General features: G+C 34.6%; 1 protein-coding gene and 1 pseudogene across 1 annotated transcript; one reads left to right on the forward strand and one right to left on the reverse strand.

Annotated features, from left to right (window-relative positions):
• Positions 1 to 3388: 3388 nt before the first annotated feature.
• Positions 3389 to 6481, reverse strand: LOC149233321 (fructokinase-like 1, chloroplastic; annotated as a pseudogene).
• Positions 6482 to 8193: 1712 nt separating this feature from the next.
• Positions 8194 to 8698, forward strand: LOC149233322 (putative anthocyanidin reductase). The gene is made up of 2 exons (XM_089376717.1): positions 8194 to 8308; positions 8404 to 8698. Exons 1-2 carry the CDS (start codon positions 8196 to 8198, stop codon positions 8543 to 8545), a joined length of 255 nt encoding a protein of 84 aa, XP_089232843.1. The 5' UTR covers positions 8194 to 8195; the 3' UTR covers positions 8546 to 8698.
• Positions 8699 to 16020: the final 7322 nt, after the last annotated feature.

A 16020-nucleotide genomic window follows, 5' to 3' on the forward strand; every position in this document is an offset into this window, starting at 1 on the left:
AATGGGATAAGCCCCTCTTTCAAAGGGATAGCTCCCCTCTTCATGGGATAAGTTACTCTTTCATTGGGATGCATGAACCATCTGGAGGCACTCAATCCACATCAAACCATCCTCTAGAACACTCTAGAATCGACCACAAGTAAGTTTTTTGAAGTAAAACTTGCGCCTTTTGACTTTTACAGGGGTACGCACCCACCCCTTTACAGACAGAGCATTCAAGTATGCAGGTATTATGTACTTGAGGTGCGTACACGCAGGTAAGAGTAAGAGAAAGTGCGTAACCAGAGTTATATTGATTTTTAAAGGATTTCTCTCTTTTTTGGAGTTTGACATGAGGAGCAGAGGTATAAGACTTGCCAAGGAGGACAGTATGGTTATTGATGGAGCCATACTGACTGTAAATAGTCATGATGACAAATTTTAGTGTAACACACATACCAATACCATGGTAATGCCAATTCCAAGGACATTTGGACCATGGTAATGTCTAACTCATACTTAAACTTGCAACCACATGCACAAAACATGGAAAACTCAGCGACAACCACACCCATAAGATTGCATTAGTGCGGTTAAGGACCTACAAGCATATGCATAAGACTGACTCCATGTGGTTGTGGTAGAGTATAAAGAAGAAACAAAAATACTTTATCATAAACCTCTGGCAACCTTCTTCCTCGCTTATTCATCGTCTACTGACAACATATATTTCATAAGCCCTACAACCCAGTCACTTTCCATAGCAGCCAAAAAACAAACTCCATAACATAACATAACATATTCCATAACATCTGACAAAAACCAAACTAAACCACCTACAACACAACCCATCTACAACTAGTGGCACAAACCATCAAATTCATCTGTAACAAGTCAAACACAAGCCATAGATCGTAGCACTTACCGCATCATGCACACACATACCAAGCTACAACATTTTTGTAACAACCCTGCTTAAAAATTCGATGTAAATATAAAATTATAACGCCATAGTCATGTGACATGTATTCCAAGCTAAATGGTGGGAAAAAACATCCTAGTGGGGTGTCACTTTAGTTTATTATGGCTAAGGAAATTGGAAAAGGCAATGGCAAAGGCTGATGAAGATCAATTGGCAAGATTTTTACTCAAGATTGGTTAGTGTAAGCTTTTTGGTCAGTTTAGTTTTGGAGCTCTCGTTCTATTTTCGCTCTCATACTCTTAGACACTCAGAGTTTTCTTGGAGAACTCTTGGAAAGTGTGGCTTACTTGGATGCTTGGAGAAAGAAGGAAAGGGAAGAGAAGGAAAGTTTAAGAGGACATCGGGATCAACAACTACAACGGTTTTTTCTTGCAGGTATTGAGTTGCATGTATGATTTTCTCACTAGTTTTGGCATGCATGACATATGCATGTGGTTTATTGGTCATGATCTTTCATTGACATGGAGGATTGTCTGGATTGATAATGGATTTGTCTAGCCTAGTCATTTCCTAGATATCGATGGTGTTGTGGGTTCATTTTCCTTTTTCTTTCTAGTTGGTTCTCATGTTCATTTACTTGTGGGTCAAGTTACTAGTTCCTAGAGCCTTGGTTGGACAAACGCTCTAGAAGCTCTCACTATAATTTGATTATTATCAAATTCAATTTTCATTTTTCACAAATAAAAGTTGTATAAGTTTCTATTGATGATACATATATTTCTTATAAGAGTTTTTTAGGATATAGTGTTTTAGTAAAATCTATGTAGAATTATGGTTGGAATTATAAATTGAGTTATGAATTTTTACAAATTAAGTGTTTACAAAAATATTATAATAAAAAATACATTTAAATAAAAATTTAACAAAAAATTATATCACCACATTCCAACTAAAAACTCTAAAACATAAAATAATTAAATAAACAATATTTTTTATATAATTTAAATAAATAAAACTTTATTATAAATAACCAAAATTCAATTTTAAATTTCTATTAATGAAAACGGAAAAGCTTCTATTTCTAACGCACATGTGAATGTTAAATGTATTTAACATTAACATGAATTAAACGAACGTGGATTCAACGGGAAGAGATCAAGAGACCGAGTGAGCGCTACCATGCAAGAGGCACTGAGATTAACCACAGTGAATAGTGAAAGGTTAAAAGAAAAAACTAAATTGATATTGTAATAAACTAGCAATTGCCCAAAAGGTACAAAGAGAGGTTGATAAGATTATTAAATTGGAATTGTTGAATTTTTCTAAAAAAGCTAATTAGTTTGTGGAAAACCTTGTTTTCTTGGACTGGATCATTGTGCAATTACTTTTCTTTAGATGTTTTGTTTATATCTATATTACAAGGAACACACTGAATGTCTTACTTCATTTTTGCTATCCTTATTAATATTCTTTATGTGCTTTTTCTTGATCAATTTGATGAAATATTCCATTATCCTTTGGCCAAAGTCCTCACCTGCCCGGTAAGTTCAAAGCTCAAAAGCCAATCAAAAAAGTCAATGATAACCGTATTCAAATTCGTAATGCAGCACTGCCAGACAGAGTTCAAACGAATTACCTCCAAGATGGGTATCACCGTTTGTAGCCAAAACCTCAAAAACTCCATTGTCAATAGTCAGAACTCTGACATCAAATGTGCCACCACCAAGATAAAAAAACAAAAATATTTTTCTCTCCACCCTTCTTATCCAAGCCATAAGCTATCGCTGCAGCTGTGGGTTCGTAGATAATACGAGCTACATTCAAGCCAGCAATAACACCAGCATCCTTCATTGCTCAAGGTTGTGCGTCAATAAAATAAACTGAGCAAGCCCACAAGTTAACAGTCACAATACAATCAATAATTGGTTACCCACAAATTTGACTTGGTATGTCTGGGTGAGTCAACTTGGCAGACCCAGCTAGGTCTGACTAGGACAGGCCATGCCCTCAGATCCAACAGTTACAAAATCACTGGAAAAACAAGCACAAATTTGAGTCACTGAGTTTGAACAAGTTGAGTTGGCAAACCCACACCTCACACCCAACCAGGACTAGTAATAGATTTGCTTTTCTCCAGTGTTTTAACAAACTCAATACAATGCATTTTCAATAAGATAACTACAGAGACGCCATTAATGCTAATGACTACACATTGAAACTTATTTTGACAAAAAGTGAAATAATTATAGAATGACTAAAATCACCATGCACAAATCTAACAGACGCGCTGAGATCTAAGAAAAGGAATGTACCTCGAAGAACATTATAATTACAGATGACTGATAGTAGCGGATTCTTATGTGTTTCGTAACTCATTGTTTAATTTATGACTAAAGCAATAACATGGAAACAAAATATACAAACTTTATCATATCAAACATCTTAAAATGAAAAAGGGTGCAGATGGAATTGATAGGAATTGTGAGAATCCATAAATTTGTATCTTAAAATATGTGCCACAGCTGGATATCAAATCCTCAAAAGCAATGCCCATGAGAAGAACCTGAAAGGCAAAGTTCATGATGTAGTGTCCAGCGAGACAAAAGGTACCTTAATACAATAATACATTACCTTGCAGCATCAATGGAGCTATGCTAAACCTCTAAATAGCCTACCACAAGGAAGGTACATATACTTGCTCCTTCAGATTCTGTGTTGCGCTTTCAGTTGGGAATCCCCGGACAGCACCAATTGTCCATTGTGCGATAATCCCAGCACAAATAGCAAATCTTAATTGCTTCTCCAACAGCACTTGATCATCATATAGCTCTGGTTGTGAAGTCAACGACACTTGATCATCATATAGCTCCGGTTGTGAAGTCAACTTTCTGATAATGCCTGCAAGACATACACAGTTACTAACAATGTTGAACTCTGCATCGACATATCATCCTTCTATTAGAAGTATAAGAACTCTTCAGATAGATCCTTGAGCAATGTGACTGCATTCAATGACTACCTGCTACAATAGCATCACCTGAACCAGTCCTATCACACGTGAATGGTGTGACCAAAACATCTTTTGTTCCTATTATTGCACCCTCAACTGTAGGTGTGTAGTAGTGTATGCGGAAGGTGCCATCAGTGACAAACATAATCTTTATGTTATCATGCCATAACGACGCAATTTCCTCTCTTGTGTAATGATAACACCTCCGTCGTCGTTGCCTTTTTCTTTCTCCGACTGACTGTTCATAGGAATGTGCATAGTATTGAGGCCTGTAATTCCTCTTTCGCTCAAAATAATCCTCATCAATCAAAAATTCCAATTCTTGCATGGTTACCTCAATGACATTTGCCTCATTCCATGTGCTCTAGATAAGTTTCCTTGTCTCATCTCGAGACCTCCAAAGTGGCAAAGGGAGGTTTACATCAAAAAATATAACTCCCCCAAATTCTTTTGACATTTTGATTGCAGCAAGAAGAGTGGCATGCATGGATTGTTCAAGAAGAACCATGGAATTGAAATGAAACATCCTGGCCTGCGTGAAAAGTTTAAATATTTAGTCACAGATAAAGAGCATTTAACTCCAGCCTGTGGTTATCAGCACATAGTGATTACAAAGCAGTTTGCTTCTGTAAGATGATCGAAAAATTGGACCAAACCAAAAAAATATAAAAAATGGGAAAGGTCAAATATATAAAAGGGGAAACTAATCAAGCACATGAGATAAGGAAAATGTTGCGAAAAAGTTAGAAGTATACATTTTGTGTGGATGACTATAAGAATACCTCTTTCAGTATGTCGATGTTAATATCAGAAATGTGAAAACCATCTTCTGCACATGGTTTGACACATTCCATTCCTAATTTTCCTTCCCGACGGGTTACCTTCATGTAGGAAACTGTTGTGGATGCATAAGGATCAAATTTAACACCACGAGTTTGGACATGTTCCTTGTTCATTGTGAGAACCATTTGATAACCAGTGGAATCATCACTTACTTTACCCATAAATGCTACTCTACCTCCCAAACTTACAAGTGCAATAGCAACATTGGATGGTGGTCCTCCCGGTGCCCTAACAAATTCTGGAGGACTCCATTGCAAGCCCTTTCATGTAGAATACTTAACTTCATCCATTTGTCTCTCCGATACCCTAACAGTAGGAATAAACTCATTCTGCGCCAAGCCAAAACAACATACCAAAAGAGGCCAATCATATTCAAATTTATGATCATCCTCCTCATCATCTGCTTCCAACTCCATACTTTTTTCTTCTTTATTTTTAGCAGTTTCCTTTCTCCTACTCTTCTTATGCACATCGCTCCCACTAACATCTGTTGAAGTTGTTTTCTCTTCACTTTTTCTTCTCCTAGCAATCCTCTTGATAACATGGGATGTCTTCTTTGAGCTTGAAACAGCATACCTACTATTCCGAAAGAATCAGGTCAATGGTAACAAAGGCAGGTAGCGATTTATTGTAGCATCCCACAAGCCCTCGACAATGACTACAACAAAAGAAAAAAAAAACCCACAATGCGCTCATGGAGAAAAACAGAATACTTGAAACGAGTAGGATTACTCCTACTTTCCTCACAAGTGAAGGAAACATTTATGCAAGAAAACAACTACCTTTCTTTCTACGCTTTTGAGGAGCCTCTTGAACATCTATGAGTGGTGTATTTGAAGTGGCTTCTTTTTTTGGGGATGTTACTCTGACAATGCACAGTTTATGTAACTTTGCAGTCCTAGAGATAACCAAATGAGGAACAAACAACATAGAACACTTTGGATTGGTCCTGCACCTACAAAGATTGGGTGTCAGATAAGGATTGAATGCAATGCCCTAGCTTATGAAATATTATTAGATGTCTATATTTTTGTATAAGCTATGTATCCATGTGAATCAGAAAACATTCGTAGTCCTGTTTTAGTTTGTGGAAACGGAGTAATAAAACACACACAGAGATGGCAATAGATGAGCAATGTTTTTGGTGTCCACCGTAGAAAAGAGAAGAACCTTAGAGGGTTAACAGCTCACCTGGGCGCAACCGATGAATGAAGGGGAAACACAAGTAAGTTAGGGTAAGTTACGGTTGGTGAAAACACACTCCATGGGAATTTGTTGCGGTGGACTAGGGTTTGAATCTGCAACTAGTGGAAACCTCCAACCCGATTATGTTTACCTTGATGTCGCAAGCTGGAGCAGGCCTGCATTTAGTCGATCTGACATCCCTTGCGAAGGAAAATCATAGATGATGAGGAAACGAGCGACCATAACACAGTCAGCACTGAAGGCAGCCCTATTTTTAACAGAGTAGTCTATAATGGGACAGTCAGAAAAGTTGTGCTTGGATTGAATATTTTTGCAGTGATTCAGAATGTCAGGGATCTATGGATCATTTTAAATGATTTAGAAAAATAATGGTTAGTCTTTTGTCCTCCTTTCAGCAGCAGGGGAGTATCGTTTCCGTCCCCCGTACCTAATAGATTAAAAATTTTCTCAGAGATCCCGTCCTTCGTTGCAAATTGCGCCGCCCAGGCTAGGGCGATCTGCTCGTTTTGCCGTCGGCCCATGAAGTGACACAAAAGAACTCTATGTAGTAAGACTGAGGGTATGTGGGGATCAGAGTCTTACTAGAGGGTCTGTGGGGATCAGAGTTTTTGCATAACAGGCCAGGTTTAATGCACAACAGAACTCGGAGGTGAAAAGAAGGCAACTCAACCGATATTTGGAAAAGCAATCAAAGTGCAGTGCATGCTTCCCAGATGACACTTCAAATCAATGGTTGCAAGTGTCTCACTTGATGGAACCGAGGAGGGAAAAAGTGTTGACAATTGTTGATGCATAGGAAGGCCTATCGGCCTAAATATTTACATTGTAATAAAGGATAATGAAATAATAGTTTTTTAATTTTAAATGGATAAGTATATTTATTTTCGAATAAGATTTTTAGAATTTTAATTTAATTATCAATAATTATAAAGTGGATGGTAGAGATTTAATGTTGATAAAATATTCTATAATATTTATAGTAATATACATAAATCAAAGGTTGAAAATTGTTTTTAAAATAATTATTTTAATTAAATTTATTAAAAGAATAATATTATGTGAAAGAATGTTATGAATGGAAGTTATGGTTTTTTGACAATTAATGTTTTTCAATTTTTTCCAACTATTTAATTTATATGACTATACTAATTTAAAAGAAACTTATATAATGGTACATGTCACATGTTCTTCACATATTTGAAAGATAATCATATTAGAGAGGAAGTCTCCATTATTCTGCCCTAGACATTTACAATATTATCACTGACATTCTCTTTGACATATGTTATGCTATGGTATTATATAGGAGATATGCAACAAGAAGCATAGCTGGAGCATATTGTTTTCCTTACTAATTTTAAAAAAAAAATATCCTTACTAAATAGGAATATATAAAAGTTGTATACTTTGTTATAAGCTGAAACATGTACTAGTATATTATATAAACTAGTGTTTTTCCATGTGAAAAAAAACTATATTAATTTAAGTTAATTAAATTTATATAATTAAATAAATTAAATATTTATAAAATAAATTAAACATTTTTAAATAAAAACAAAAACTTTTAAATATTTTGAAATTTACAAATAATTATGAGTATGATCATTTTAATCCACACTTCAATTTCAGGCCTACTAAAAACTACCGACAGACTTAATTTAAACCTACTAAAATCCACCATTCCCACTAATTTAAGTAATCGAGAGTAGTTAACACATTCCAACTACTCCCAAGTAAATACATCAAAGCGACATGACGGATGTGGCATTTTTTCAAATCAATAAAGCCATTTTCAAACTTGAGGTCCTTTATTGGTTGATAGCGACTCCTATTTCATAGACCATAGCAATATTAATGTGGTCTATTGCTATATGTCTATGAAATAGGAGTCGCCATCATTCCTGTGCTGGTAGGGGGGCCTGCCATTACGCCCAACGTGCCGTACTCAGTTAGGTTAACCCTTTCCCTCCTCACCGGCTACCAACAAAACATACAAGCTTTGAAGGGTATAGAGATGGCATACGGCAGCATTCGATTGGTACACGTGGAGGACGTATCCAGCGCTCATATTTTCTTGACGCAAATCATAAATCACAAGCTATCGGGTCATAAATGAACGGCGGCTGTATATGCCCACCGTTAGATTTCGGCCTTAGCAAAATCGAACGGTGGGCATATACAGCCGCCGTTCATTTATGGCCCTATGGCTTGTGATTTATTGGTTGCCTTTTCTTGATGGAAAACCCCTCTGCACACGGCCGCTACATCTGCTGCCCTATAATCACCACCGTCCCACAGCTGACAGACTACTTATCAAAACGCTATCCGCAGTACAATGTGACAATCCAGTGAGTATGACTATCAGTAGAGTATGACATTTCTATATTAGCATGGGTATGCATGTCTATATAATTACCAAATTCTAATGGAATTGCTTGAACAGGTCTGAAGATATGCCACCGGTCCCAAAGGTATACCCTTCGTCCAAGAAATTGGTGGAGAGCGGTTTCGCGTTCAAATTTGGCATCGACCAGATTTTCGATGATGGTGTGGAATACCTGAGGACGAAGGGATTGCTCGTTTAATTAGTGAGGGGTGTTTGCTCGATTATCAAGTAAATGATATGGTCATGGTAATACTAAGATCAGAATGTTCAGTCCAATGGGTGCAAGGAGTTTAAAATAACAATTGATATTTACTTAATTTAATTTAATTGAATGTCAATTTATACTTGGTTATTTGGTCAGGATGAATTCATTTTAATATAATTGTTAGATTTATTTGGTGTGAATACGTTGAGATTTTAAAAATGAATTCAATGATATGCTTCTGGCTTTATTGATTGTGATAGTTGAGGACGCAAACCCTAGCCTATGGACCCCGTGCAATGGTACACCCGGAGCTATAGGCAGGACATCCAGCATACAAAAATTATGCGAGTTTTAAAAACATCTTGATGCTGAATTATATTAAAACCAATTATATTAGTTTTAATACACAATATGATGCATGTGAGTAATAGAATACTCTTACGATCCATGGTATATAACATTTAAGAATTTGTGCAAACTTTAAAACATTTTACGTCATTATATAATATTTTATCACCGTTAAATGTAAATTAGCCTGTTTGTTTATCAAAAACTTTTGCATATTTTTCATAATATTGCGTTAGTGCTACAAGCAGCAAATATAATGGCCACCAGAACGTCAGAGTCTATGTACAACTTGAATGGTTGATAGTCCGATGTCAGAAATGGTGGGAGCCATAAGAGAATTTCATAATGAATTACAGCACATTGTAAAGCCCTAATCAAATTTGGTGGATACATTGAATTACAACACATTGTAAAGTCCCAATCAAATTTGGTGGATACATCTGATTGAATCTACATGGGCTGGCTTGGTGAAACATGAACCATACCCAGCTGGTCTATATTGATCAAATTTTGTTTGTTTTCCAACAAAATGCTAACTCCTGACCCTTGCTGCTGGAGTATTATATTTACTTTGGATATATTCATTGGATATAAATGTAAATATGGTTGGAAATTGTAATTAATCCAACATGTAAGAGTCCGTTAAATTTAGAGGGTTAATTAACTGAGTCAAGTTTATTGCGTTCAGAGTTCAGAGTGAAGTTATGTTGTGAGAAAATTCAAATTTAGAATGTATTGATTTGAAGTTATTTTGAGTGAATTGTTAATTCAAAAACTTTAAATGCTCCTTACAAGTTCATTGTAATCATCCATTTTTGATTGACGAATAAAAGAACAATAGCTTGTGTTATTGTATGTGTGAGAAATTTTGCATTTTTCTTCTTTTGTCTTTCATCAAAGCAAAATTAAAGAGTCAGAATATCTTCAACCGCAGCTTGCAAAGCCGAGTGATAAGTGAGGAGAAAAATTCTTAGACGCTATAGCCGAGTCCGTTTGCTCTGCAGGCAGTTTGAATAGAGTTTGTCAAGGGTTTGTTGAACAAGTCCATGAGATTGAGCATCCGCAGTTGCGGTAAATGGGTATTTTTACCTTTATTACTGATTTTCTGAATATTTGGGAATTTGAGGGACATGGATGTGGTCAATTTTTTTACCACATCCATGTCCGTCCAATTCCAAATATTCAGGAAATCAATCTCCATTACCGATTCCTGGATTATTTAGATTCCTCGATTATTTAGAAATGTTATAGACATAGGTGAGATAAATTTTTGTCAATTTTTTTACCACACTCATGTCCATCCAATTCCAAATATTCAAGAGATCAACAATCGTCTTAAGCTCAGTGGCCGTAAACAAGCCTTGCGTGGCCGGGAGTGTTTTGAAAAGAAGAGTCAAAGCCTTGTTTCACAAGGAAAAGGTTTATTCATAATTTTTTTACAAGGACCACGAAAAGGTGCGCAAATTTATGTTTTGGGCCGCCCGGCATGAATAGATATTTATCTGTGGGGGCCCATAAAGGTTGTATTGTTTTTAAGATTCATAAAGTTATCCATGAAGTGTGTGGGGACGTATAAAGGTTGTATTGTTTTTAATTTTCATAAAGTTATCTATGAAGTGTGTGGGGGCGTATAAAGGTTGTATTGTTTTTAAGATTCATAAAGTTATCCATTAACCGTGAGGTCTTTGGGTTTAAAATTGAAAAGTCTTTTTATTGTTTGAAAAGAAAAGGTTTATAAAGAGATTAAAAAGGTATTTTATTTTAAAAAATGTTTATGGTTTGATAAGATTTGGAAATTGGTCTGCAGTATGTGGATATAAGGAAATAGGGGATATAAGGAAATAGGTTAATGACCCAAGACCCAGAGGTATTTGGCAGGAGTGAAAGCCCACCTTCTTATGGACCACCAACGGGTTATTCCAGGTCATATTGTTTTCCTTGAATAATGGTGATGAATCGGCGTGCATTCGCGAATAGCAATCAAAGATGGCTGTCCTCATCACTCGTTTGACAACTGAGTTATGATAGCTTTTCCCACCCTATGTAAGAAGATAAGATTTGGAAAGACAAGTGTTTCAAATTAATATAAAGAGAATTTTATAAAAATGTTTTATTTACAAGAAAGTTTAGGGCTTTGCAAAGTCCGTTAATCTACAAAAAATATTTTGGTGTTTTGTCAAGCATGACAATGTTTTTTGGGTAAAAAATGTGTCTAACGGGGGTGCATATTAAAAACCATATTAGTATTTTTGGGGCGATATGGAAGATAACCTCATGCAATCATGAAAGTAGTCCCAAGAAAAAGGGAATACAATAGTCATGGGTCACAAAGCGCAACTAGAGAATATTAAGAAAAGGAAATGAAAAGAAGAGACATATATTATTGCTATGTTTATTCAGGTTCGAACCGCAGTCGAGGAACTAAGAAGTCTAGCAAAAGACAAAAAAGAAATCGAGGGTGATTGATGTAGCTTTGATATGTTACCACCTCCTATGTTTACTCGTAAATATTTTGATCATTATGTTATCAAAATGCTAACTTTTATTGGAGCTAAAGACTTAATTGAGTATTGGTCTAATAACCCATATGATAAAGTATGCAATGTTTTAGCATAGAATTTTATAAAATAGACATTGGATGAGAAGTTTTTGTGTAAGGTAGCAAAAGCTACACCTTCCAAGGAAGCATTGAAGATCTTGGAAGAAGAATTTGGTGCAAGGGGGAGTGGCATGTAGCAACAGGTTATGTCACATTTTTTTGAGCAAGACACAGATATGAGAGCAGATGAAAAAGACTCTGAGATGACTAGAGAGCTTGGAAAATCCCACTCCAAAGTGGATGATGGTCGTGAAGACTATAAAAGTGAAACCCATAATGCAGACATGCATATTGATGAAGAAAATGCAGCAAATATTGCATAGAAAGAAGTTGAAGCCTCTGCAGGTGAAACAAAGCAAGAACATATAAATGCTCAAGGACTCCACTGTAACGTGGATGGTGCAGATGATGGTGAATCCCACTGTGATGAGAAACATGTGGATGATGACTACAAAGTGAGATGTGCATTGGTGAATCCAGCCGCAACTGATGAATTTGGTGAAGTTGAAATTGCTAATGAGCACGTGCATGCTCAGATATCCCACAATAGAGTGGATGAAAATTATGTTGATGTTAAATTTGATGAAGAACCATTAACTCGTGATGAGTGGTTCCACTTGATGCAACAAAAAGAACATATTGATATGTTTTTATTTGGTGAGAGAAACCCACTTGTGATTCGAAGCCAAGTGGAAGACAACATGTTTGCAGTAGCAGAGGTTGGTAAAAGTGCAAAAAAAGAAAGTTATGAAGCAGTGACAGAACAAAAGAAGGCAGAGAATGAAGGGATGGAGTGGGAAGCTCTCACTAACGAGCATACTGAATATGTTTTTAACATTGTTTTTTAATATGCAGGTGTTCATAATAGCATGGACGCAAAAGTTGAAAACAAAGTTGCTAATAACTTTGATGCAAATTTGAAGCTTATTGAAGAATGGATTCAGAAACCAATTGAACAAATTGATTCAAGTCTTAAAAGAAAAGTTGGAATAAAATAATTGAATGAAATGGTGAATAATGATCTTGAGTGTGTAGATTACAGGAAAAAAGCAACAATACATGATGATGAAAGTGAAGAGAATGATATGGAAGTTTATGAAAACAAGGAAGAATTCATTAAAACCATTTTAGAGCAATGGAGTCAAGAAGAGATAAGATTCTGGTATCAAGAAATATGGCAAAAAGAAAGACAAGAATATGAAGCGCAAGCAACAGAGGAAAAAAGACAGTTTGAAGATGAAGAGTTGTGGCAACAGTTCATAGTTGAATGAATCTTTGAAGAGGAAGTTGTTAGAAGATTGACTCAGATCAAATTCAAGAAAAGTCAAAGAAAAATTGTAGCAACAGCAAGTAAAGAAATATGGAGCCTACAACAAAAAAGTGCAACTAAGAATGAAGCAATTACGAGGATATAGAATCTAGAAGAAACGAAAAAGAAAATGAAAAATTACAAAAGTTTTAAGTCAATGTAAGCCTAGCGGAGACATAGACCAGCATACATGTTTGAGTGATGGTTGAGTCAATTTCTATTGTAAGCCTAGCAAGCATAGTTGAGTCATGTTAAGTCATGTTTGAGTTATGTTGAGTTGTACAATCATAATTAAGGGGGAGTGTTGGAAATTGTAATTACTCCCGCATGCAAGAGTTGGCTAAATTTGGAGAGTCAGTTAACTGATTCAAGTCGAGTGAGTTTGAGTTAAGTCATATCTTGGGAAAAGTCGAATTTAGAGTGTGTGGATGTAATTTTGGTGATTCGCTAGTCAAACATTTTTACTAATACCTCTCATTGGGTTCATTGTAATCATCAAGTTTTGGTTCATCAATAGAAGAGCCACAACTCGTGTTATTGTGTGTGTGTGTGTGTGAAATTTTTTGTCTTTCCTCCTTTGTCTTTCCAACAAATATATCAATCGCATTGGGAAATATCTATCAACCTCCAATCCCATCCTTATTGAATCTTTATCTACTTTACTAAAAAATAAAGGAAATTTTGCCAAAATTTCGAGAAATCCAAGTTATAATTGTTAAACTTCAAGATTTGGAGCGACTTGATGATACTAAATCCATTTCGATCGCCAAAAAAGATTCAAACACTTGATAGTTTTGAAAAAAAAACCAAATTATAGCCCCACATAAAGATAAAATAATCCTCGCAAAATTATCGTCTTTGTAGACAACATTGTAGATTAGGGCGTAAAATAGAAAAGTTATGCTTATGCTAAACCATTACATTTATTCAATTTATCTATCATCGTGTGTAATTATGAATGTCGTGTTAGCTATTTTTACACCAAAGATGTTCCCCTTTTGAAAATGGTCAAGCTAGGCATTGTGTACCTTTTGCATCTCCATTTGACTTTTGTTTGTGTGTTGTTATCATGGATGAGCTTATTATAATTGGAATAATCTCAAATCCCTAGGAAATTGGTGGGCATAATAAAAGAAATTGTTAAAAATGTTAACATTCAAGTGAGGGAAAAATTATCACAACAGTTAAATAACTCACTTTCATTTAAACTAAATATTTCCATTTAAAAAATATATTATAATTATTTTATTTTTGAAATATAATTACTTTTTAAGTTATTTATAAAAGGTTTCCATTTAATCAAATTCACTTTTAATTAGCATTATTTTAAAAAATTTCACATCTAAATCTTTACATTAATAAAAAAAATGCTTTTTACAATTATATTACATATTTAAATTACTAAGGAGGCTCATGCATCACTATAATATGACATTAAAAATAAAATATAAATAAGGAGGCTCATGCAACAAAATTACCAATGTCACAAAAATTTCTTCAAGAAAAGAGTTCTTATTTTATTAAAATATTAAAATATAATGAATTATCTTCATCTTGGAACTAGGAAAGGTGCAAGGGTTTTACATAGGTTGATTTTAATACATGTAATGTGCAATCAAATATTTATTTATATATCATAAATAAAAACTAAATATATTCATTTTTAGGATGTGGTTATGGAGCTTCATGTTCAAAATCCATGATACCTATGATGTAGTGGGGAACAGACACCTTAAATTAAATTTGATTTAAACAAGCCATTTTCGGCATGATGTTTTACACTATTCTTGATGCTAGCATATTAATAAATATGATAAGATTTACATTAATTTATGTATTTTTGAAGATTTCCTTTAGGTGTTTAAGGGATTTTCTTAGGTATATAAAATGTTTAATTGAAAAATTAAATGAGCTTCATTTTGATTTATTTTTTTCAATCAATTTTTTTATATAATAGAAAATATCAAAATTTTTGGTCAAGTTCGTATAAAAATTCTGGCTTTGGGGATTCTTAAGATAACTCCCACACAAAATTTCTTTAACTAACTATGATAAAGTCTCACCTTAAATCATGTTCAAATTGACATGTTATTGGGTATTTTTTTGTTTAGGAATGACCATCCTTTACATATGGACTTAACTATGATTAACTTACATGGTCACTCATTATTCAGGGACCTGTGCAAAGGCAACCATAATTATTTCTGGAAAGATGAGAATGAAAGAAATAAATTTTTAACATCCATAAGGCTAAAGATAGCCTATGGGACCTATTTTAGAGTGCAAAACTTAAAAAAAAATATGCACCTCAAGATGAAGAAGTGGGAAAACCTTGGCAAGTATTGTGCCTCATGAACCATTCAAGTAGAGCTCCCATCACTCTTTTCTATTAAGTATTGAGGGCTTTCCACAATGCATTATATTAGATATCATTATTATGGGATTCAACTGCATTAAGTAAGTCATTCATCTACCTAATGCAATGAGTGTTAAGTGGACTATTCAGAAATCATGAGAAATTAGCCAGTTACGACTACCTCTCATGGATATGGTCATAAATGAATGACTTACTTAACGCAGTTGAATCCCAAATAATAATATCTAACATAATGCACTGCAAATACCCCTCAATACTTATATTTATTACTTATTATATCATTATTTTAAAACTATACTTATTACTTAAGCACATATACATAAAATTTATATTATTTTAAACATATAAGGTCTTCTTTATATTTTTTGTATCTAAAAAATATACTTTAATTACATGCACATAAAACCGTAAATTTTTTAAATTAGTTTTAATACGTAAATAATCCTCTATATTGTATCTTTTGAACCACCCATTACCTTATGCACATACATGATTATTGAAATTGTTGAGTCAGTGTATTTCAAATACATGTTTAGAAGGTTGGACCAACGGTTGTATCCTATTTCATCTCGTCGTGGCCATTGAAAACACCACGAACAGTAAGTCCAACTTTAAATTAAAACAATGGTGATATGGGAGTGAGAAATAAAAAAATATAGTCAATTTGGCTTTAAGCGGCCTCTTGAAGGCTTTGTATCTAAATACCATATTTTTGTTTATTTTTTTTTCTCGATAAGTCTATGCTAATTATATTACAAAAAAACCAAAATTACAGCAATTTTTTTTTTTACAACAGGGTCGTGGCCCTGCGTCTCCAGAGAGATTTTCCCCATGAC

The sequence above is a fragment of the Pinus tabuliformis genome, chromosome J, assembly GCF_031772625.1.
Source record: "Pinus tabuliformis cultivar Carrire ecotype Pingquan chromosome J, CPIR1, whole genome shotgun sequence".
Lineage (NCBI taxonomy): Eukaryota > Viridiplantae > Streptophyta > Pinopsida > Pinales > Pinaceae > Pinus > Pinus tabuliformis.

What these genes read in the sequence shown, in the direction of transcription:
- LOC149233322 (XM_089376717.1), top strand. Translation starts at nt 8,196, where the DNA reads ATGGAAAACCCCTCTGCACACGGCCGCTACATCTGCTGCCCTATAATC. An exon ending in CAGTACAATGTGACAATCCA is followed by an intron (nt 8,309 to 8,403) that starts GTGAGTATGACT and finishes TTGCTTGAACAG; the next exon opens with GTCTGAAGATATGCCACCGG.